Source organism: Plectrocnemia conspersa, unplaced genomic scaffold, assembly GCF_051122295.1.
Source record: "Plectrocnemia conspersa isolate PC_06_02 unplaced genomic scaffold, ASM5112229v1 ptg000001l, whole genome shotgun sequence".
Classification (NCBI taxonomy): domain Eukaryota; kingdom Metazoa; phylum Arthropoda; class Insecta; order Trichoptera; family Polycentropodidae; genus Plectrocnemia; species Plectrocnemia conspersa.
This window is the reverse complement of record NW_028277165.1, coordinates 29,180,491-29,206,842: the sequence shown is the minus strand read 5'-3', so window position 1 is coordinate 29,206,842 and position 26,352 is coordinate 29,180,491. Positions and strand designations below refer to the sequence as shown.

Below are 26,352 nucleotides of genomic sequence, written 5' to 3'. Positions count from 1 at the left end.
GTGATATGAAAATTAATTTATTCAAAAATCTTTGAATTGTATATGTTCCATACCAGCAGCTTTTTCAAATATGCTTGTTGACGCGACTATAGAGAATCATATCACAGCAAGGATATTGTGGGAAATAAAAATGGATATTGGAATAGTATATTTTTCTGTACTTTTTGATTTAATGTGAGTTTGTTGCATTATTTGATATTAGTAGTGCGCACTTGATGATTATACAGGGTACACAGTGACTTTGAGCTCCTCAATTGATCTTATATGCTAAGAAATTCTGTAGTACACACACATTATAATTTTTTATAATAAAATTTAAGTTTCATTTTTACATAGAATAGACCATGGATCACATTTTTATGATTAATATATATTTTTTATTTATTTGCAGTTTTTTACAATCCTCAATGGAATCTATTTTAATGATTTTTATTTCATTAATGGATAGAAAATTAAAATCTTACGGATTTTCTGATTCAGACGATTTATGTTATACTCAATATTGAACGATTTGGAAAGTTAGATTTAAAAAATCATTTATGTTAAAATGCAAATCTATTTTTTTAAATTAAATTACGGCATTACAAACTTTATCAAAAGCCTATTCAAAATCATCGAACGATTTCAAGTAACATATATTTTATCAACGAATAGTTTTAGAGACTCCATGTGCGTATGTGATCTCTATCACTAATATTTGTGCTATAAATGTTTTTTTTTCGACACAGCTAATCTACACGATAGCTTTTTTCGTGTCGAGAATCAAATTTGCGCCGCTGCGTGCTCTCTTAATTGATTGATTCAATTGTTGACCGCACTTCCATCTCCGTCACTTGGGCGGCTTCAGTCACTCGTCGCGCATCGGCACTAGTGTTTGTGTATACATTTTTTTTGGAAAAATTTGAACGTCGATTATGTAACTATTTCGTGTGAAACGTCATGTGCGGTACGAGCGTTAATTGTGTCGGGAGAAAAAGGTAAACGCTTTGTGTACGCGCGCCAGTACAATTTAGTGTAATTTACTATTTGGGCTATTATCATGGCAAAATAAATAGTAATATATATATATTGAATAAAAATAAAACATCTGCTTAATATTTAAAAAGCTCTGGTTTGTTTTATATCATAGTTAAAAATAGGCGTTGACCTATTTTTTGCAATGCTTGATTCATTTTATTTTATCAACATATATAAATACAATTAAAAATGATTTTAAATTTAATAGTTTTATATATTATGATATATAGTACTATATATATTTTATTATTAAAAGCTTAAGCTTTTGAAAAAATTCGTTCTTTTAACCATAAACGATTTAATCAAATTTGTGAAATTGTTTTTTCAGATAGTTACGAATAAAACTGTTTTTTAAAAAATATTTATTCCATTTTCAATATTCCGACATGTGTTAATATGTAAATAATTTCTTAATAAGAATCTAATAATTAGTAATTTACATTACAAAAAAGTCGGAGTCTCGACCAGTTTCGTGTAAAAAACACAAAAGTGATAAAAACTCCAATATAAAAAAAGTATATAAAAAATGAGCAGCTTTTTTATACAAAATGATTTTTCTGTTATTGTGATAATTTTTAAGTCAATTATTTGAAGTTTAACTAGCACTATTTTATAATAGTGTTTATTATATTTTAAAAGATAAAAGATAATCGAAATCTTCGGAAAAAAAATTCCTAATAATTCGGAAATATTTTTTGTAACCCAGTTATGAATTACATACTAAATTAGTGCGATTTTTATTATTTCAATATGAAACAATATATAAATAATTTATTCTTTATAATCTAATTACCATTAATTTATAATACAAAAAGCTAAAGTTTCTATCGTTTTGTGTTGCTTAAGTTCTGTATTTCTCCTATTTATTTATCGTAATAGTGATCAAAAATTGTGTAATTTGTATTATATGTTATTAAAATATCGGGTTTTATTACTAATAAATTAGTACTACAATTTCCATAAAAACATATATTATTAACGTTATTTTATTTGTTTAAGATTTACTATTTTACATCAACAGCAAATTAAAATGACAATAAAAAATAATAAACAATTTTTATATCGATTTTCTTTTCTACTTTTTTTGAGTTAAGTTCGGTTTTATCTGTTGCTTTGATAATCTGGTAGTTAAATGTTTGTGGCTTGGATGATACATATGAAATAAAATGAAATTTTTCACTACTTAGGAATGACTATTTTGAAGTTCGTGTGTGATCAATAGTAGTATTTTATTAACATTTTTTAAGTTGATAATGGATCTGGATTTATTCCAAAATATTCTCAGATTATTAGGAATCTTTGCTAGTTTTTGCTTTATTGTGGACATTAGCTAATGTTATAAATGTCAAAAGGCGATATGTATCAATTTTTTTAAGTTGGTGTGTTCTCACTCACATTTATCCGTCCCTCCTTTGAAGCTTAAGCCACGTCTTAAGTTAATAAACAATCTTTATTTGAATATATTTTTTTTTAATTTTCAATAATTATTGTTGCTAAAAATATGCAAATGTAATTTGTATTACTTATTATACAAATTCAATATTTAAAAATTGGTTCTTTAGAGCTTGACTTATGTTTTAAGTTAACAAGCAATCCCTTTTTGCATATTTAGTAAATATTTCCGATTCTTGTAAGTATTGTGTAGCCTTTTCTCGATCTTAAGCAAACATAATCAAAATGTGATCTGTATTACAGGTTAGATAAATTTAAAGTTTTAAAAATTGGCTTGTTCTCACCCCCATTTATCCATTTTATCTTTAGTGCTTAAGCCACGTTTTAAGTTAATAAACAATTTTTATTTTTTTTTTGATTATTTTTGGTCAAATATTGTTGTTAAAAATATTTAAAGGTAACATGTATAACATTTTATCCTAAAAATCTAATAATGAGCTACTTCATCTCATAAAGAATATAACATATGTACGGTTTAAAAATAATCAGTTGTTTTTTTAACCCTTTAAACGCCAGCGACTAATTAGTGAGTCACCGGTTATTTCTCTTCACGCGTCAGTATCTTTTTCTAAAAATTAAAATAAAATATTTGGTTTACTGATGAATGAAGCAAGTAGAATAATCTTTACTAATTAAAATTAATTAATTCGTTTTAAAAAAATAAATTATTTAAAAAAAATAATTAACAAGTGACTCACCGGTAAGTCGCTGGCTTTTAAGTGGTTGAACACAAGTTTTATTTTTATTTTAATAATATGCAATAAAGAGTTTGACGTTTATTGATTTTACTTTGCGGACACAAACAACAATCACTAAAAATATAATTTAAATTTGACGTCAAAATATTGGCTAAAAACAAGCTATGATTATTTAAAAATAGGTTTTGTCCCGGTATTTTAATATGACAACTAAAAAACACTGCGTCTATTTGATTCTTAGGAAGCTTTTGCTTTTAATATACTTTACTTTCATATTTGGGCACAGTTCGAATTATTGAAAATCTACACTTTGTACCATAAGCAGCGTTTTTCAAAGTAGCTCGATAGCTCATCCCATTCATTTATGAAAACATTATATTGTTAAAAACTAGAAAACGGTTGCTAAAAGAGTACGGCGCACTTCAGATTGTATCCTTATATTCAGAACGCAACGTGGCCCAAGCTCTAAAAGAGCTTGGGCCACGGCAAATTATTTTTAAAACAAATTAATTAATTTTAATTAGTGAAGATTATTCTATTTGCTTTATTTATCAGTAAATCAAATATTTTATATTTATTTACAGAAAAAGATACTGACGCGTAAAGAGAAATGACTGGCGATTCACTAATTAGTCGCTGGCATTTAAAGGGTTAAAAAATACAACTGATTATTTTTAATACGTACATATGTTATATTCTCTATGAGATGAAGTAGCTCATTATTAGATTTTTTTATACCTAATATGTACCACCTAGCTCAATTTAAATCGCACTATTCACTCGTGAGATTATTGGAAAATCTAATCTGTGATGATTAATCGGAATTATTAATATATATTATCTGTAATTTTGATCTCCCAGACACGATAGAAAATTTACAAGTTTAAAATTTTTGGGTATTAGATACCAACTATACCCAGTGGCGTAGCTAGGGTATGTGCCGCCCAGGGTGATCCTTAAAATTGCCACCCCCCCCATAAATTTTTGCAGGGTCATAAAATTAGCATTTCTTAAAATAATAAATTGGTTATTATTAAGATCTTGTTATTCGTGGATTTATATATGTTTTAGTGCATTCAGGGTAAAGCACCACACTAGACGATCCCATCGCGAATATGCCGCCCCCAAGCAAGTGCCGCCCGGGGCTGCTCGCCCCCTCCGCCCCACCATAGCTACGCCACTGACTATACCACTTGTTATATTAAGCAGAGAAAAATAATTTTAGGGTCAAATATTATCTGTAAAACTTTAAGATATGGTGATGAGATGTAAGTGATAAAAAATGAACTTGAAATGTGTCATTTTTAGAGTATCACACATAAGAGTATCGTTTATATTAGTAACATGTTTCGCTAAAATGATAAAAAAATACGTTGCGGTTATTTTTGTATATTGTTTAAATGAGGAAACGAACAATTTTGTGCACATGGTATTAAAACAATCAATGTGTTAAACCAGATTTGCCTATAAGATATTATGCTTCTTTTGCTTTTTTAAATTACAATGAGTGTTCTTCTAAGTCAGTGAAATTTTCTATGAACTTTTGAAGCATACTTTTATTTTGTCTTGTATTCTCAGCTACTCATATTACATTATAGCTTATGTACATTTGTAATAAGCGCAGACGTTTGAGTTGTTTGTCTTCGCGTTCGAAATATGTGATAAATGATTACGAATCAATCGGTCATAAAAATACAGAAACCTTACATATAAACAAACGTGAACAGTAAAACCTCGTTAACAACATGTCACTGTGCGACTCTATGTTTATATTGTGTTTGACAAGTCATCTCAATGGTTAAAAATAGATTTGTCAACATTCTAATTAGTGGGACTGCTTGTATTTTATGCGCATTTTAGAGTTAAAACTATATATTTTTATTTTTATAAAGAAAAAACAGTATCATAATAATGATATTAATTACGCTTTCCTTTTAAAAGTTCAGGACTTATGCATGTTACCATTGGTTTGTGAAGCTCTTAATTTTATATTTTTTTTAATACTGTTGATTAGGTACTTTAGTGATACAAAGCTTTCTGAATATTCGGTTTTTATATAAATTATTATAAAAATAAAAATAAAAATACAAATCAAAATATTTTTATTCATAGTTTTATTATATTGTAATTAGTTCACGATACATTTTTTATTTGTCTAAATGACATCTACTTGATCTATTAAGTTGGTCTATCTCCTCAATTCTCTAGCCTCTCTTCTTCAGTTACATGCGGCTCCGAGCGTTTCATGCGTTACCGAGCGTTTCCAATGCGACGGCTCCGACACGATTTTATTGCTTTTGACGTGAATTTTTGCCTTCTGAGAAGTGATAATTGCGCCCACCTATTGACCAAAATTCGATTTGAATACACTTTGACAAATACTTTCATATCAGAGGTCATCATATTTTTAAAAATTAGTGTAACATTGAATGCAGACAAACAATAGAGCAATATGCGCTTTCGCTTATTTCTCCTAGAGAGTTGAGTTGGCTATGTTTGTATTTTAGACTTGATTAGTTCTAGAACTTTCATTAGGTCAAATTAGGTTTGATTAATTCGTGTATACTCTATTTGCGTTAACACAGTCAGTTTGAGAGCTATCCATTTCATCATTATTCATACGCCTCTACTATTAGCTCTAAAGCACACGATACGGATATACGTTTAATATGATTTATATATATAAAAAAATATAGTAATGATTTTAATTTTTATAAATTTGTTCAATATATAAACATGTAAACCCAAACATTTCTTTCTCAATTATGAATAATGATTAAATGGATAGCTCTTGAACTGACGGTGTTAACGTAAATAGAGTATAGGTTAGGTTTGGGTTTGAACAGAAAATTTACGTTTCGCAACTGTGAAATTGAGTTTCAGAGACATTTTAGAACAACATATAATTTCACTAGTGCCTATCAGTAAAATTACATTTTCGCTATTAGAAATATATATCTACTGTTGAAAATGTATTTAAACTTTACTGAAAAATATAACCATTTATATTACACATCATATAATTTTACTAGATCAGATAAATTATATTTTAATTGGTAAAAATATATATTTACCGGTGAAAATGTATTTCGATATAATTTTACTTAAATAAATTATTTTTTTAAATATTTTCGGAATAGATTCGAGACTGTTTTTCTTAGATTTTTTTTGAGGGATAACCTGAGAATTTCTGGAATGGAATCAGGGACGTTATTTTTGTTTTTTTCCAGGAAGAGGGGCAGAAGTTGGTCAGTCAGAAATCGTTTTTTTTAAATATTTTTGCTTTCATTGAAATTCATAATATATCATTAAATGATATGCAGTTTTCTGACTAAATTTAAGGACAACACCTATCACTGATTTTGGATCTTGTTAAAAATGTGCTGCAGCTGCTGTATATTTCACACTACGAAAATTTTTCAAAAAATGATCCTCATATTGACTCGAAAATATTTTATTCCGCGTTCAAAGAGCCGATTTAAGAAAGGATGCTAGATTAAAAAAAATGTTGAAAAAAAGAGTATTTGCCCAAAAATATTGGCCTGTAGATATTGATGTTCAGTTGACATTTGGAGAGATGGAAATTAGAAACATGTCAATCAGACTACCACTAAACAAAATAAATGATTCGCGGATTTTGCAAATACATCCTGAAAAATATATACTATGAATCCAATTTCCATTTCTTCAACTCAAAAAGCTGCTTTTAATTTCATTTAAGTGATATCTAAATATAATTTTCATTAACAAAAACTTTGATATTAAGTGAGTTTCAGCACCTTTTTTTAAAAAATTCTTGGGGACATAGAATATCATAAAAAAATATGTATGATAACGAAACGGATTTTCCATGAAAACTGTCTAGTCGCAAGTTTGTGAATAAGATATTAAATTTTGCTCGGTTATCTTTGAATCATCATTATAATAGCATACAGTAACAGTGTTATATGTATATTCATAAATCAAAATACTATCCCACATTGTTGTTAATGTTGTTTGAATCGAATATTCTAACGCAATAAATATTTTTAACTATTACGCTCTAACCTCTCTACTGATTCTAAATAAGTGGTTTCTTCTGGATGTGGCGTCTACCATAACCGCTTTCAATTGAAGTAATTGTATGTGTTAAAAATATACATACGTTTTAAAAAAGAACTAAAGCCCATTCGACGACCTTCAAAAAGTTTCCATCGTTAAATTTTCCATGGGTTTAATTCGGGACGGCGCGTCATTTTTAACCGTTGATTGGCCAGTAATGAGGATGTCGTTTTAAATATAGCCGATCCGGATATGCCATACTACTGGGCCTGATCTGGACGACGATGGGGGCGCACACCTCTGGGGCGGAGTCCCCTCCGAGGGAGATCCTTGTTAGGGGGTCGGCCGTCCATCACCTGGGAGTGCATCACTTGGCGCCGCACGCTTCATACTTGGAACATCTGTAAGTATTATATACTAAAAAATCAGATATTGCAAATACAAACCGAGATGTTAACTAGCTCTCTTTTTACATCATACAAATTTACACAAAGTTGTTTACAAAAAAGAACCCAAACATAATAAACAAAAAAATTCAATTTTCTGTAACAGACAAATATAGTTGTATAAAGAAAAAAGGCTTTTCTTGCAATTTTATTTTATTTTTTATTAAATCTTCTGTTGTAAGCTGACAGACATAAAGCCCAAAGCGTTACAACGGGGTAAATTTGTACCAACTGAGTAAGTCAATCACATATAATGAATACCTACAAGTAATATTAACCACCAGACTGAAAGTATGGGTATCGGTGACATCTGTATTATTAATTATAAATTATTATGTATAATTTAATTTATAACAAATAGATGTCACAGCAGTTGAAGTCGTTTTTTTTTATAATAGCGCATTTTTTATAAATAAAAATTCGAGTGCTGCTGTTTGGGCTCGAGCCCGCAACATCAGAGTTCCTAATCTGAGACGCTATGGACTACGCTATTTCGTCCTTAGATTATGTTATGCATTATATCTATCTTTGACAGAATTAGAATAATGTTAATAGCATCTATAGTATATATTAAATTTTTATTCTCCTATTTTTTTAACCGTGTTAAAAACATATTATTTTACTTAACTTGCTTTCTCTTAATTTTAACTTTGTATTTAAAAATATTGATTTTTTTCTGTTAAAGATCTTTATGGATACAAAATTAGATTCGTACTCTTAAATTCCATCTTAACATTGTGATAATTTATTAACAGTGTCATTAGTAATAAAATTATAGTAATATTTAGTTACAAATATTATTTCGGACGTAAATTCTAAATATATTATAATAAATATATGTATTTTATAATAATAGAATATGTATTGCTAATCTTTAGCTATGTTAATCCTTTTTATTACTTCGCTATATGACGCGAGAGTCTATTTAATAAATAAATATATATAGAAACCCATTAATATATGGAGTTACCTCTATATATAATATAATGGTATCAACTTAAAAAACAGATTTTTAAGATTTGATTCAGATAAACTTTTCGCTTCTTTTCTATGTTAGGAAGAATTTCGCCATCTTAATTTTTTTAGGGTCAGATAAATAAATTTGTTTTATTTTAATCACTAATTTAATTAGAGGTTCAGTAATTATTTAGCAAATTTGTTTGTGTTTTAAAATTAAAAAGTTAATTGTATTTTTTCCGAATGTTGTTATTGTAACAGAGAATTTGTGTACAATATATTTTTATTACTATTGTAAATATGTATTGGGGATTCTTAACTATGCAAAATCATAAGCTATTTGAATACATATGGAATAGTAAATTAAAAAAGAGTTTCTAAAGTAGGAAAAATAATTTGTGCATAATTTAAATAAATTACGATATACATAAGTACATAAAAAGTTGCACTTTTATTATCTAAAAAAATATCAACGCACTAAATATATTGTATTTTTAATAGGTTCTTAAATTTGTAATAACTGTTCATGCCATTAAAAACACCTGCTAAGTCTAAAGTAGGAAAATAAATTAGTGCATTATTAAAATAAATTACGCTATACACAAGTCTAAAAAAATTGCATTTTTATTAATTATAAAAAAATATCAACGCCCTAAATATTTTGTATTTTTAATTGGTTCTTAACCTTGTCTTGATTGATCCTGCTGTTGGAAACACTCACTTAGTATCAGTTAATGTTTATTTATCTTATTAATTTATTTAACTTAATAGCTAATTTTTACATCAAACAAATTTTAACAAAACATACGTATAAAACATAAACAGATTTTTTTTAAATTTATTTCCTAATGCACAAACATGTTTTTTTATTCCATTTAGGAAACCCTTTAACGTTATTATTTTTTGAAAATAATAACATTAAATCGTTCTTTGTAGTTGATGAATTACTCATGAAAGCAAGAGGTGTCTCTTTAACACTAGAATCATAAATTTAAGTATTAAAAAATTCTTTAAAAATATTTAAAAATATGAACTTTTTCACGCATATAATATATAAGCAAATTTATACTATAAAATAGAAAATACAAGAACTCCCAAATAGTGAACAAAAGCGACGTGACTTTTGCATATGTCATTCTGGTTTAAACAGCGACGTGTTGACGATTGATTGCGTGTTATATTGAAATACGTTCCAAATTTTTTTTTAAAAATGAATAGCAACGATTATGTGCTACTGCAATATTAAGCAAAAATTGTATATAAATAAATATTGAAATAAATTTATATTTACAAGATAAATAAAATTAATTTTACCGAATAAAGAATGACATTGAATCCGGGCTATTGAATCTAGCACCTAGCTACATAAAAATAAATTAGAAAAAGGCTGAATATATAAAATAATTTCGCCATTGTCAATATGACAAATGTTACTAACAATTTACAATTATTAACCTCCTATAAATTAATAATATTAATAAATAATTATACTAAAAAATCATTATTAAATATGACACTTTATACAATTTTTAAATTTATTTAAAATTTTATCGTAGCACTTTCATCAAACTGTGATTACTTATCACGCGGTTAAAAATTCAGTTAAATAACATTACAACCCGCATGAGTTTGATTCAATGGAATTTTGACCCTGATCTTATTTGTCTTTATCGCTGGTATTATAAAGCAATTTATTTTAAGAATGTTCACGATTATAGTACATGAGATAAATATATGTATCTGCAATTGATTACCCAACTGTATTTATAATGTAAAGCTCTAAATTTAATTTTTTTAAAATATTTTTCTATCAATAGCAGTGTAACTTTTTCTATTTTAATATTTATTATGCTTCTATAATAAGATTGCTGACTCTTTTAAATGACGTGATAATATAATTATTAATATTATAATAGAAAATAAACAGATTAAATGCATAAATATAATAATAAGTAAACTATATGAACACTATATATAAATATTGTTATATATAATACAATTCAAGTATTATCTTGTAGACTTTAACACGTTTATAACATATTTCCATCATTCAATACAAACTACACACATTTCATCGGACAATAGACGTTCTTGAACACTTTACAGTCGACTGCGCATATTTATTTATGTATTTTAAACGAAGTCGGTCATTAGCCATTATATTTTAGACCATTCAAAACTGGACATATTCTCGTTGCTCTCAATCATCTCTTATTTACATATTTGTTTTAACTCATTGGCGAAAATAATTGATTATTTGCATACGACCGTCAACATACGTAAGTTAGTCGAGGTGTTTTCTATTATTTGCTACGGCAAATTATTGCACACGTTACTCACATATTTTTTATAGCTCATTGATCGAGGTTCCAAAATTGATTACATTGGAAGCTGGATGTATTTCGATTCTGCCTCATCTGCGTTCTTTGTATGTATAATGTTGTAACATATATTCGTCCTGTATTTCCACTTGGTAGCAAAAGATCGATTTTTCATATCGTTAAAAAAATTAAGAGCATAATTAATAGTAACTGCTCTTTGACAACATGTGAGATTGGTCTGGAATTATTATTGATACTATGTACTGTTTCATGAAGGTGCCTCATCAATTTAATGAACCAAATTTCTGCTTGAGATCACTGGATAAAAATGCCACTATAGATCATCTCAAAGAATGGATTACACGCAAAGAACAATAACGTGTAATACGAGCTGCTGGCATCAAACCAAACTTTCCATTGATTCCACTAAGTGCTGCTCACAGTTGTCACAGTAATTGATTTTTTTTACAAACAATAAAAAACAAGACGAATTTATGTTACAACCCAATAATATATTTTCCAATAATAAAATAACTAAATAAAAATAAATTAATTACAGATATATTTGGAGAGCTCCTCTTCTAAAACACTTACCACATGACATATTTAAACCAACCCCACCGTCATTGCGGTCTTTGTGAGTATTACTCATGATAAATTAAAAAATAAAATAAAATAAAATTATATTTAAAGATAAATACAATTTCAGAAGAATAATTAATAGTGGTTTAGAGGAGTTGCCAGATTTGAGCGGCTTAGCGGATAATGGACATTTAATGCATATTATGTATGTATTTTTTTATTTATTTAATAATAAATATAACCATTTATCATATGATTTTTTACTATACATATTTTAGTGATTTTGAAGGCAACAAATTAAAGAAATTGCACAGTAGACGCATACGAGTAAGAGCTGATCAGTTGTAAGTATTTATTTATTAATTGCTTATATAAGAGTATATATTTTTGATTAATTACTTTTTATTAGATTTTTAAATGGCAATGAGATTGAAGAAATTGAGGATTATGCATTCGAAGGATCTGAATTGGCAGAATTGTAAGTAATCAATTTATATAGGATTTGACTCACTCACTGCACCGACGTACCGCAGCATTTTATAACGCTCGCGTTTCGTACTAAGTTTTTATTTTTGCGCAAGGACGTTATTCGAATTTTTTCAGAAGATAGAGGCAAAAATTGTTTTTTTTTTAATATTTAGATTTTAATAAAATTCATGGTATTTCATTAAATGACATGCATTATTATGGTCAAATTTAAATAAAGGCAAATTATTCTACCTGTCCTCCAAATGACGTCCGCGTTTAGAATCCACGTCAAAAGCAATAGAATCATGCCATCACAGCTAAAAATTTGACTCATAATAAGCAATAATCAAATTAAGCATATCTTAACCGAATTTTGACCAATATGGGAGCGCAAAAAAACTTCTCAGAAGTCAAAAATCCGCGTCAAAAGCAATAAAATTGTGTCTAAAATGTTTTTTTTTAAATAACATTGGACCATACAAAAATAGATTAAAAGATGAGTAAATCATAAATGTGGAAAATTTTAACAGAATTACAAGATTTAAAAATGTTAAAAATTTACAATTATATAAACAGTATTTTTTTAAATTACAATATTGCTAACGCGATTCATTATTAACTGTTTCTATTTAAATAAAAACAAGCGTCAAAATATAAATTTAATTAAAAAAAGACGTAATAAGTATTTTAAGTAATTAAAACAATATGATTTTATTTTATTATTATTAAACATAATTTTTTTAATTATCGCAAAGAATCTCATTTTTATTATCGCAATGATTCCTGTTTGATGTTAATAAAAAAACATATTTATTTTATTACCCAACGTTATACGTTCGGTTGCTATCATATTCCGCATTTTGTTAGTAGTGCACGCCCCCGCTTTATGCGCCGACGCTGTAATGTTATATATTGATTGATTCATTCCTTAAAAAAAATATTTTCTTAACCACGTAAAACGAAGGATGAGCGTATTAAATTAATAATGTAATAAAATAATATGAATATTACTAAATTATTTAGAATTACAATACAATTATTTTGTATTTTTTTATTTTAAATTTTTTTTTAAATAATATTTTTATTTAAAAAATATTATTACAGTTTTAATAATTTAATATACCTATGTTTATATTATTGTGTAAAAGCTTATTAATTAATATGTGAAAGTAATATTTTAGAAGTCTAAAAGGAAACAAATATTTGACGATTCTTCATGATTTAAGCTTTGCTGGTTTAATAGGCATAAGAGAGTTGTAAGTATTTATTATAGATACTAACCCATTTAATGATTTATCAATAGAGGAAATGTATAAATTATATTATTTCAGAGATATCAGTGACACATCGATAAAATATTTACCAGCAGCAGGTCTTTCGTCATTAGAAGTCCTTAAAGCTCAGAACATAATATCAATGAAGACCATTCCATCTATACACGACTTTAAGGTTATATACATTACAAAAATCTTACAATCTGGTATGTATCTAATCTATATAAAAATGATGATATTATAGCTTTGAATTTCAGCAACTGAAGCAAGCTTATCTCACACATCATTTTCACTGTTGCGCTTTCAAGTTTCCTGAACGACATAATCCTGAAAGGCACGAGCAGTATTTAGCCTACGCTGCCAGAATGACTAAGGTATTTATTGCATTTATGACTTTAATGGTTAGAATTTGGTGGAGTATTGGTTTAGTTGTGTAAGCAAAAAACTCAGTTCTGTTCCAGAAAAGAAGATGGCAAGAGAGAAAAAAGGCATATTGATTCAGTAAATATTTTGGATCAGCAAATAAAAACAGACTTAAAACATTCAACAACTGAAGCAGCACCGAATTCTACGAATACATTAAAGTCTTTAAAATCTGATGATTTAACATTTATGGACGATCAGAATATTCAAGAAGATGTTTATGATGGTCCTTGGAGGTAATACAAGAAATAATATTTATTTATTTTCAGTATTAAATTTGATTGTGTTACTTTAGTGAGTTGATCATCGATTCTGAAGAAAATGATGAAGATTCTACAAAACAATACGATGAAGAAATTTACGATGAAGACAGTGGAACATTTCATCAGACTCCTATACCTACACCTGCTGAAAATATGAAGATATTGTGTGGAAATTTCACTGAAACGTCGTAAGTTAGTGATGTTATTATACTATTTAAATGCATAGTGAGTCTTTATTTATTATTCTTAGATGGGAGGAAGTCCACTGTTGGCCTCAATCTGATGCGTTAAATCCATGTGAAGATGTTCTTGGTAGTGAAGGTGCTAGAGGTCTCGGATGGGGAGCTGGAATAGCAGCTACCATTGGAAACCTGGCAGTAGCTGCAGTTTTGCTCACTAGACCTCTAGCGCCTCCAAGACTACTGCTTTTACAATTAGCAATTGCTGATCTTGGAACAGCATTATATTTAGTACTCATCGCAGCCGTTGACACATATACGGCAGACAACTACTTCAATTATGCTTACGATTGGCAATATGGTATATTATTTATTGAATATATATTTAACCCATATATTACATGAATTGATCGATTTTTCAGGTATTGGTTGTCGATTGGCAGGATTTTTAGCTATCTGGGGAGCTCAAGCATCTCTTTTAGCACTAGCAGCTTTGACTCTGGAAAGATGGTTAGCGATAACTCACGCTCTTCTTCCACAAAGACGCTTATCTTCACGCAATGCCAGATTGATAGTATTAGCGTCTACAGTCTATTCTATGCTGCTAGCATCAGCGCCACTCTTAGGAGCTAGTCATTATTCTTCAACAAGGTGATTCATAAGCTTCTTGATGCAGAAAACAACAGCTTATTGACTATTTTATAAAACCTTCAATTTTAGCATTTGTCTACCAATGCGTCTGGAGAATTGGGTTGATACTGTATATCTAGTGTGTTTATTGAGTGGAGGATTATTTTGCCTGCTAGCTGTTATAGGCTGCTATGTACATATTTACTTGACGTTAGCTAGAGATAATCCAAGGAGCTCGACGATAACTGGAGATGCTAGGGTGGCTAATAAAATGGCGATATTGGTAATGTATTATGTTAATATCTTATAAACGTGTCTGCTCTTAATGTTGTGGTCATCGTCTGAGACGAGAACAAAGTATTAAACTTTCTATACACTATTTGCGTTAACACAGTCAGTTCGAGAGCTACTTTTTTAAATTATTAAAGGTTTCTTTTTTAAAACAATTTGTCTATGTCAATTTGCAGAATGAATCTTCAAAGATATCAACAAAGCAGGAGTAAAAATTATTTTTTCCTTGAATTTTGTTAAAAATGACCGAAAATCTTTGATAACTAAAATCGATAATCTGGTTGGAACGTGTTGTATAAACTGTTTATGAAAAATTACATTTAATTTGATAAAAAATACGCTGTAATTAGCCAATTAGAATCAGAGATATTTTAAATTAAATAAAAACACTTTTTTCAGATTGAAAAATGCGTAGCTTTTGCAATATTTCTTAAACTGTTCTGCTTTCTGATTTTTTATATAATAAATGACTGTCAAATCTCATGGGTCTAAGCTATTGTAAAAAAATCGCATGGGTCTAAATTACTGCAATTCCTTAAATTTTGTTTTAAAAATGAAATAAAGTTTAGTGGTGAAAATTTTATAAAAAGTTTTTGATGATGATGCTATGTTCAAACAAAGTGTTTAGTTGTGGTATTTTTGCCAAAGATTATTTAGTGAGGCGCTGTCCGGCGCAATAGTGGGTCTTTTCAGACTATTTGAAGTCCATTTCAATTTATTTTCGCCGGGACCTTTTGTACATCACAGTTTACCAATCACAATTTAGCCAATATATGTACTCATTTCTTAGAATAACGAAATAGGTGTACGCATTTAGAAAGCCACATTCGCTTGATGGGTATTGTCCAAGGTAGTATTGCATTGTAACATGTTAGTTCGTTGAGTTTTGTCGATATGTCGATCATATGCTTTATTTAACGACAAAAAGGAACGAAGCAAATATTCTGAGTGCAAGGAACATACAGACATTTTGTATCATATGCAAAATTCATTTGTTTTGCAAGTTTCAATAATTGTTTTTTTTTATTTTAATCTAAATCTAGTACATGCTTTTGTGTGTTTTCTTTATAGTTTTTCTATTTTTTTTTATTTTTATAAAATGCCTAAGTAATTTACACCACTCAAGTCCTATTGTATATTACAATGCGTATGATGTATTTTTCACAAATAAATTTTTGTATCTTATATATAATTGTTTTAAGCCTATTTATAATTATATAAGTATACAGGCCGATGGCACACATGCTGTCTCTCTGACATTTTTAATTTGCTTCTTTTTTTTCTGAGAAATTTTATGATTTTTATTGATGATATTTTTTTAATTTCAGATTGCAATACACATGGCGTGCTGTATACCTGTAGCTGTCGTTGGGTTTGGAGCTCTGATAGGTCATCCCATTTTGGGAGTACATGGCGCTAAGTTACTGCTGGTCATCGTTTATCCTTTAAACTCTTTGGCTGATCCATTTCTGTATGCGATGTTGACACATCCGTTTAGAAGAGATTTATATATTTTGTTGGATAGGTACGTCACTTACATGTTTCATCTTTTTTGACACATTTTAACTCCTGAAATATTCCAGGTATGGTTTATGTAGCCGGAGAGCTCAACAATATAAAATTCCTGGTGTAGTAGGACGCGAAAGACTGAGAAACAATTCCAACAGAGTTCCAAGACGTCCGGACGGATCTTTGACTACTGCCTACGAAGACATGTTGCTTTAATTATTTATATATATTTTTAAGTTCGTCAGGGTGTATCATAAAGTCAAATATAATTATTCAAAATATTTATTAGCGTTTTTTCGTCTTTAGCGTGTGTAAAAATAAATAAATAAATATATTATTTTCTGGTATTCTATCCTAGATTAAATTACATTAGCCAATCACAGGTGGTGTAGTCGGCGCGAGCCAACAGGTGCAGTTCAGCAGTAACACGCGTCGGCAGTGTTACTTTTTATCCAGGTGAGATATCTATTGACACGTGTGTATACACCTGGGTGATCTGGTCTAGCGCAACCTTCTCCCCAAGAAACGATACCTGTGAATCATCAGAAATTATACAAATTTGCTAGATGCTTAAGGAGAGATGCTTAGATATATGCTTACCAACGCCGTGATAGAGGTTTGATGTAGAGTTTTGAATATGCAAAGGACCACCACTGTCTCCTTGGCAAGAATCCTTCTCTCCTTCAGGGAAACCAGCGCAAAGCATGTTGTCGGTGATGCGATCTTCTCCATAGGCGCTTTTGCGACATTCTTTATTGGAAATGATAGGGACAGTTACCTACAACAAGAAAACTTTTAAAAATTGAAAATAAAATCTACTCTAAAAATACTATTATACTTACTTCTTGTAACACAGAAGAAATTGAGCCGTGTTCTTCAGTTGCTCCCCATCCTGTCACAATTCCATCATATCCTGTGAAACTTTTACCACCAACTGGTAAGCAAACTGGACGCAATTTACCGATTATATCTACCTAAAATTTTATTAAATACTAAGTGATGCATAGTAAAAAATATGAATAGCAATTATATACCATACTACTCTATAATTTATAATAATAAAAACACATCGTTTCTATGAAGTCGATAATTTATTTTTTATATGCTCAAGAGGTTCTTGTATTTATAAGGACATGGCGCTCAATATTTACATACTCATCTAAGTTTTTTATTTGGTTAAATAGTTGGGTCGCGTAACGGAACACCTATGTCTAAACATAAGATATTGACTTACTTTTTCATCTAGTTTCAACAAGGCAATGTCGTTGTTGTAGTTTTGTGTCGAATACTTAGGATGACGAACAATCCTCATTACATTTCTATTAATTGTTGTAGTCTCGTTTGCCACTTCTCTATTATGCTCCAATAATCTCAGAGACATCTTCTCAGCTTTGAACCTAAAAAATAAAATTAATGTTACAATAATGATTAATCATCTTAAAACTATAATGAGATAAGTTTTTGGGATAATATAATATATACTTTAGTACATTTTAAATATTTTAAATTAAAATACAAACATATGTTTTAACGATATATTTAGAATGTAATAAATACAAACCCTTGCACACAATGAGCAGCTGTAATGGCATATCTATCATTTATCAAAAAAGCACCACAGTAGAATGATCCACTGTACAGAAGTAGTCCCATCCAAGGATACTGGTTGACTTCTGTCTCTTGTCCTCCGACAATCCTTTTCACTTTGTTGGACTGTCCGCAAACTGGAACAAAAGTGGCATGTTTACTAGTTTATTACTGAATTATTGTAAAATGTGTCATATTATGCTAGTTGAATAGCGCACGAACTATGCGAGATAATTTCAGAAGCATGCAGGTAAATCGTTATCAGACGGTCCGATTGATGATCATGAGGGCTGATCTGATTGGACGTAATAAGGATGAATTAGAATTTTCCTATTCGAATCTAGGTTATATAAGCTGATAAAACACTATTATTAAATTATCATGCATGTGTAAAATTGTAACGTAACTAAGCAAATTGACTACAAAAATAGCAATAAGATTTTTATATATTGTTTTACATATTTAACATTATACTATTTATTTATATTATCTTATTTATGCTCTGTTATATTATTTATATAAATATTTAAAAAATCATGTTGTTTTGTTATAATTTGTAACATTGTACAACAATATTTAAAACATAAGTAAGATAATTCGATTTATATGCAAAATTTATCGGTGATGGCAAAAAATATTATAAGTAACATTTTAGTTTTTTTTTAATTTTATTTTAATAAAATAAATAACACTTTATACTATTTAATAGTTTTTGCTCTTAAATTTTTTTGTCAAGAATTTTTTTTTATTGATTTTGGTAATTGTTTAGATTTATTTGAACAATAATAAATAAATCCCTACAAAAATAATAGACAAAATTATTATATAAAATCTACTATATTAGTATTTTAAATAATTATAAGTTTTATTTATAAGATGTAGTTTTTTAAATTATGCAATTATTAGAAATTTTTTTATACTTATTTTTAAGAATGATTATAATAAACTCACACTATAAAATGATCGATCGTTAAGTTTTGAGTTCCAAATTATATTTATAAAAATATTTAAGTATTTTTAAAAAGTATTTTTTGATACTATGATTTTGATTATTGTAATAAAATTTATTTCTTATTTCTTTTTTCTAGCCTTTAATTAATTTTACTTATTATTTTAAATTTTTCTTTAGCATATTTCCTACAAAACTTTTTTTATGATTGTTAATAATATATAATTTTAACTGACATAATAAAACATTTTAAACTGATTTAAAAATTTCAGCTATAAATTATCTGTAATTATAAAAACAAATTTTTTGAAAAATAACTTGCTAATTTTTTTTTATTGTATTATAGTTTACTCAAATTTTAATAGTTTTTTTTTATTAGCATTTGATTTTTTTTATTACAATCCTTTTTTAAAAAGTCGATTATATTTACAATAATATTCTTTGTTATTATTATATATAATTTATTTTTTGCAAGAATTTTAGGATACTGAAATTTTATATTTGTATATATTTTCTTAAATTGTCTATTCTCAAAAAACAAAATTACGATTAATTACATTATTTTTATTTTTAAAAAAATATTTAAGTAATTATTTTTTTTATTTTATACAAAATTTAATACAATTTTTAGTTTTGGTTATTGTGTAGTTTATATTTATTATAGTTTTTATAATACAAGATTTTATTTTTATTTTCATGCAGAATTCATCGTTTTTTAAAAATCATTTGACTGAAAATAATTTATATTATTCACAACACTTATAACTAAATTATGGAATTTTAATTATGAGAAAGTATTTTTTTTATTTACAAAATTATATAGAAAATAATATATTTCAATATTTTTTATTAATATTTTGCTTCTTTTTAATAATTATTTGCTAGCATTTTTATTTTCTAGGGCGCGCCCAAAGTCACTTGACAACACAACTAATTTACCACAGTTTTGGGCCATAAACTTTAAATTAATTAAGAAAATATGAAATTTTTTAGAATTTAAAAAAAATTGTATATTAATTATAGTAGTTTCATAATAATAAAATAGATCATGTATCTGTGCTAAAATTTTAATTTTTAGGCACATAAATTATTAAATAAGTTAAGTGTATATTTGCTGAAATTTTAAATTCAATATGGTAAATTTCTTTTGTAGATATTTTGTACTAAAAATATTAAAAATAAAATTTGTAAATATATAAAAAAAGACTATAAGAAAACACGTATTATTATTAAAATTCTTGTAGTATATTTATTTTTATTAAGAAATAATAGGAATATTAATATTTATTTTTATTTTTATTATTAATATTTATTTTTATTAAGCAATAATAGGAATATAATAATTAATTTTTATTATTATTATTAATTATTAATATTTATTTTTTATCAAGCAAATGTCTAATTTCTCTAAATATTGAAAAAAAAATAGAAAATAATCTGCACAAAAATCTCATCGAGATAACATTATTTATTCGTAATATTAAATGCAATTATTTATGATAAATCTATAAATAAAAATAATTACCACACGACGGACAATCATTAGGAGGTACTAAAACTGGAGCTGCAGTTGTAGTCGTGAAACCAATCAGTTCAGAGAGCCATTCCAAAAATTGATTTCTGTTCCCTTCGTTGGGATCTTGCATTCTTGCGTCATATTCTGCTTTCAACTGAAAAATAATAATGACGAATAAGGACACAAATAACAATAGATTAATTTAAAATAATTATGTTAAAATGAAAAGTATTAGTTAAAGAGTATTTTGTTTTGTTTTTAGCACCTTGTTAAGGTCATAATAATTAAAGTGGTAATTTTTAGGCTCCATTTTTGTAATACTGACTGAAGTTTTAATTGAAATATTCGCGAGGGCGGAGGCACCGTTAGTCGGGCGATGACACTTTGCTTGGGCCCCAAATTAGACTCGCGATTGTTTACCAAACAATTTATGCGAATTATCATACGCCACCAAAACACCCACAAATCTTAACAAAAAAAGGCAAACACATAGAGATCCTTTTGGTGAATAAATTTTGGCAAAAAAATATAGCGGAATCAATCAAACGTCAAAACTGGTTTAAGATCAACGACATTCAAACTTGTTTGTATAAATGAACAGCCATAAATATAATGGGCTATATATTAACCATAATCAGTCGTTGTCGAACAATCAAATAAAATGATTTTTTGCTTTTTTTTTAGCAAAATAAACACAGAAAATTATCGTATTTGCTTATGCACTTATTATCTGTTGTGAATTGTATATGTATAATAAATGTATTTTGCATGAAATTATACATTATCACTATTTTATGAGCACAATGAAAAAGTATTTATAATTAGATCTAAGGTCTCAATATTAGGTAAAATATAATACTTCTAATACATACAAAATACCATTTTTTATTTAAAAGTATGTTAATTATATTTTTTATGTATTCCTTATGTAAACTTTTGCAAGATTAGAACTGGCAGTTAAATGTAATTAAATTTACATTGATTTTTGGAAAATATAATTTATAATTATTAGTTAGTAATAATATTATTTATTTTACATAAAATCATAGTTTGTTTTTGGGAATTAATGATGTTTTTTTTTATATATTATACATTAAAAATACAGTTTTAATAGTATATTTCTAATTTTATTTACGTTGTAATATTTATATAAATTACTGACTTTCTTATAGGTGATTATATTTAGGAGCTATTTTTTTCACAATTTTTCTAATATATTTTAGTGATTTATATGTTCTTTATCTTAAGTTAGGTATACATTTGAGTTAGCAACTCTTTAAGTATGAATTATAATTAAAATAATGTATTGTGTTTAATTAACACACTTACGCAATAAGATATACCATTGTACTACTAGAATATGTACTAACTGTCAGTATTGCACGTATTTGTTAGTGACTTGTAAATGTTAAGGAAGATACTTTTAAATAAAGAGCTCAGATAACTTTTTGAGATTTTTTTACTCTTTCCCTTTATGTTATGTTGGTATATAAATATCTAGAGCCGTGTCAACGTGTATAGCTCAAGAGAGATGTATAAAATTTGTTGATATGGATTTTAAGCAACCAGGAGTTTTTGGGTGCGACATAATTAAAACGCTTGCGTTGAGTTACAAAATTAGTATCGAGTAACCATCAACGTTTACATAGTATTGTTACATTTTTAAAATGTTTTTTTCAGTCCCTACTCCATATTGTAAAGACATTTTTGAAATTGTCTTTGAATTTTTCCTGACATCATGAAGTCATGAGCCAGAACTAGACATTTTGTCACCTGAGGAAAACAGGACAAATTTATGTTTTTTTTTCATTATAATATTAGACAAAAATAAAATATTACACAAATTTGGAAACACAATATATTTATTATTAATTATTTATTTTTTATTAAATTTTCCGTTCTAGCTCGACAGGCGTAAGCCCAATGCGTTACAACGGGAAAATCTGTACCAAATGAGTAAGTCAATCAGACAAATAGCATATTTACAAGTAAGTATTAACCTGAAAGTCTGACTGAAAGTCTGGGAATCGGTGACATCTATTATATATTATTAATTACAAATTATTTTGTGCTATATAATTTATAATCAATAGATGTCACTGAAGCTTGGGCCTTTTTTTTGATAATAGCGCATTTTTATAAATAAAAATTCGAGTGCCATGCAGGGGCTTGAACCCCCCAACCTTAGAGTTACTAGTCTGTGACGTTACGGACTACGCTATTCCTTATGTCAAGGATAGTGATGATGATTTATTATTTTTATATATATAAAAATGTTTTTTTTCAGACCTTTGACTAAAATTATTTATTATTAGAATTAAAAAAATATTATTTCCATGGCAATAAAAACTTTAAATTTCAGTTTAGTTTTTTCAAAATTATTGCTAGTTTTACTAAATATATTAGTTATAAAAAATATCAAATGTTACATGAGAATAGCATGTAATTTATGGCAATAATGTATTAGACAACATAATAAACAGATTATTGCCATAATTGTGTTTTGACATTCAGCTCTGTAGGTTTGCGTTCGAAAATTACTTTAGAAAAAGATACATATTGATGTTTCATGAATCTGTGAATTAAACTAATCAAAAATTCAATATTAACTCAGAAATATGAACAATTTATGGTATTTCGGCAATTAAATAGTTTTTTTATTCATTATTTCCTTAGCTAAATATTTATTTTTAAAGCCATGGTTGTTTTAAATAAAATAAAGAGAAAAATATTATTTTTTTAAACCAAAAAATAATAATAATGCAGCTGTACGCTAAAGAAAAATATACTTAAAAATAATAAATAAAACATAACTGTGCTTTTAAAGAGTTAATAGATTTTTTATCATAAATTAAAAAATAATAATATTCTTCTACAAATATTATTATGCTTAAAGAATTTGTATATAAATTAGACAAGACAAGAATTAATAAAAAAATCAATATCAGGCATCGAGGAAATTTATAATTAGTCAACATTAACTCGGAAATATAAGCAATTTATAGTATTTCGGCAATTACAAATTGTTTTTTTCTTCAATATTTTATTTGCCTGATATTTTATTTTTTTGACTTGGCTGTTTTATGTAAATAAAATAGAGATAAAAATAATAATTCTGCAAAACAAAAAAGATAATGCAGAAGTACGCCAAATGAAACTTTATTATAAGAAATAATATACAAATAATATATACTGTGCTTATATAAAGTTTATCGATTTTTAATTTTTCAAGAAACTAAAAAATCGTAACACATTATACAATATAAAAATATTATTATGTTTAATAAATTTGTTTAAATTAAGATTAAATTCACATTTAGAAATATGAGTATTTTCTGGGGTTTCGGCAATTACAAGGATGTTTTTTTCAATATTTTATTTGTCAGCTCTTATTTTTTTATGAATATGTCTGTTTTGAATTACGTAAAGATAAGAAGATACATTTTTTAAGCCAAAGGAACTCACAGCAGTACATTGAATAAATATTCCAGCGTTATTGAAATAAACAAATATGTTAAAAAGTTAATCAAATTTAGCCGATTTAACAAATATTATATTTTGCTGAAAATATAAATAAATAGTTTAAAAAATATCCACATAACAAATAGTTTAAAAAAACCGGGTGAATATTCATTTTGGAGTCTTTAAATATGTAGGTTATGCCATACATTCTCTTTTTTATGATTTAGGTTATTGTACAAGACCCATTTATATGATTTAGGTTATTGTTAAAATGCCTTTAATTAAAATTAAACATAAGACAACTCAGAATGATTAAATTGTAATTTTAGAATTAAATATACAGATAAATAAACTACATATTTTAATTTTTTTATCATATTTAATGTGAATTATAACAATACTGGGTAATTTAAAAATGTCTTAATATATACAACTATGTGCGCCAATTAACATAGTTACTAAGTTGATATTCCGGTTATTAATTTATTATAAAATAAAAATCAAAAGTTATTAAAAACATAAAAATTATCATATTCGGTACGACAAGGATTTATTTTTGGAACTCTTTTATTTTTAATATTCTTAACAATATATTTAAGTAAAACTATACTTGCAATAAATCGAATATTATCATTTATTTTCAGTATATTTCGCTTAAGCAGAATGCAAAAGTAAGTAAATCTGATTTGAGGTATTTATCATAGTGTCATCTGCATGTAATTGCATGTTTTATTTATATAGATAATAAATAAAACATGTACCAAAATAGATCCTTGCAGTATTTAGCAAGAAAATATTTATTAAGATTAAATACAAGGCAAGACAATTTTATTAATTTAAAATTATTTTATTAACATAAAAAATCTAGCGTTTAAACTTACTGTCAATAGTTAGTTTAAAAATATATCAAAACATTTCAATTAATCTTTCGCTGTAATATGACAAGTGCTTAGCCCAATGCGTTACAACTAGAAACTCTAATTCGAATAATAACGCGCTTGTCATGTTACATAAAAATAACAAAATTTAACTTTGCTATTTTATTTAATTAGTTTTTAATTTTTTGTTTGATTGCCGAAATTACAGAAAATACACATATTTCTGAGTTAATATTTTGCAGCTGTGGACACGTTTTTAAACCAATACAAATATTTGTATTAATAATTACTTTTAGGTCCGCCGAAAGTAATATTATGTTAATATTTTTTTTCGCCATATCAACTTTACAAATATTTTATCGATAATATTCGATTTTTGTATAGCTATATTTACAACGAAGTAAACACAATAATCAGACTGAAAATTAGTGACATCTATTATATTAATTGTTAACTATGATTTTAGCTTATGATATATTTTTATAAATTATTAATTACGATATTTATCCGTGAAATAAAATGCTGTAATGAACAATCGGAATCATAGTTATATAATAATTCATGTAGATCTTATAGACACCATATGAATTAATAAGACTTAAACCTAGGTCTTTTATGTGTTATATGTATTTTTTTAATATACTTCAAAATAGCAAATGGATCATTTTCATGTGACTTTTAAGCAGCATAAAGTACATAACAAATATAAGTAGTTACAGATTATCAATTAAAATCAGTAGCTAGAAGCATTGGAAGACTCAATATATATGTATATTTAAAATAAAACTAATTAAACTAAATTTGGTTTGTTCTTCATTGTTTAAACTGCTCTTGCCTTGAATAATAAATTAGAAAATAATATAAAATAATATTGCAGAACATAAAAACAACACAATCGAACGGAGTATATAAAAACTGTGCTCGTTGTTTTTATTTTTTTTATTTAATATATTTAATTTTAGATTTAGTATATATATTTTATTAATTGCATCAATATGTTTATTTATAAATAATTTAAAATAACTTTATTTATTTATAAAATTAATTAAGACTATTAATAAAAGAGATGTTATATTAGGTTAAGTTATATAGAACTTGTTGATATTTAATGGGCTATTAGTGGTTAAATACACTCACCTGTCTATCGTCGACGACTCCTGCTTTGACATGAATGAGCAGCAGAATCAATGGCAACAGCAATGACAGAAGTGGCAGCACGGGACGCCGCATGATGGCAAATGAGCGTCGAAGCCTCCGTCGGCCACATATACGCGCCGCCACTGTCTCTTCCTGGAAGCGGAGCTCTGCCGGCGCATTCTTTGAATAATTCATAATGATTCATAATACATGGCGACGAGCGGTGAGCCACAATGACAATTTCACCGGCCCAATCAGCACCGAATATCAGA

At 27.2% G+C, this 26,352-nt stretch overlaps 2 protein-coding genes across 2 annotated transcripts; one reads left to right on the top strand and one right to left on the bottom strand.

Moving 5' to 3' along the window:
- The first annotated feature begins 839 nt into the window (after positions 1-839).
- Lgr1 (Leucine-rich repeat-containing G protein-coupled receptor 1) lies at positions 840-16,832 on the top strand. The gene is made up of 17 exons (XM_088186304.1): positions 840-977; positions 7,450-7,611; positions 10,965-11,039; positions 11,492-11,569; positions 11,642-11,719; positions 11,793-11,858; positions 11,924-11,992; positions 13,164-13,238; positions 13,314-13,431; positions 13,514-13,630; positions 13,707-13,915; positions 13,975-14,130; positions 14,193-14,482; positions 14,544-14,772; positions 14,842-15,034; positions 16,371-16,567; positions 16,626-16,832. The coding sequence occupies exons 1-17, from the start codon at positions 940-942 to the stop codon at positions 16,765-16,767; spliced, it is 2,292 nt and encodes a 763-aa protein (XP_088042430.1). The 5' UTR covers positions 840-939; the 3' UTR covers positions 16,768-16,832.
- LOC148239524 (trypsin-1-like) lies at positions 16,818-26,352 on the bottom strand. The gene is made up of 7 exons (XM_088186317.1): positions 26,081-26,352; positions 20,613-20,757; positions 18,113-18,275; positions 17,786-17,948; positions 17,394-17,525; positions 17,152-17,329; positions 16,818-17,083 (listed from the first exon to the last, which is right to left on the bottom strand). The coding sequence occupies exons 1-7, from the start codon at positions 26,273-26,275 to the stop codon at positions 16,968-16,970; spliced, it is 1,092 nt and encodes a 363-aa protein (XP_088042443.1). The 5' UTR covers positions 26,276-26,352; the 3' UTR covers positions 16,818-16,967.

Excerpts from the sequence above, each read along its gene's own strand:
- Lgr1 (XM_088186304.1), top strand. The coding sequence starts at position 940 with ATGTGCGGTACGAGCGTTAATTGTGTCGGGAGAAAAAG. Across the intron at positions 7,612-10,964 it reads GCTTCATACTTGGAACATCT|CTCATTGATCGAGGTTCCAA; the intron begins GTAAGTATTATA and ends TATTTTTTATAG. Across the intron at positions 14,773-14,841 it reads AGTCATTATTCTTCAACAAG|CATTTGTCTACCAATGCGTC; the intron begins GTGATTCATAAG and ends CTTCAATTTTAG.
- LOC148239524 (XM_088186317.1), bottom strand. The coding sequence starts at position 26,275 with ATGAATTATTCAAAGAATGCGCCGGCAGAGCTCCGCTTCCAGGAAGAG. Across the intron at positions 18,276-20,612 it reads TAATGATTGTCCGTCGTGTG|TTTGCGGACAGTCCAACAAA; the intron begins GTAATTATTTTT and ends CTTTTGTTCCAG. Across the intron at positions 17,526-17,785 it reads TGTTGAAACTAGATGAAAAA|GTAGATATAATCGGTAAATT; the intron begins GTAAGTCAATAT and ends ATAAAATTTTAG.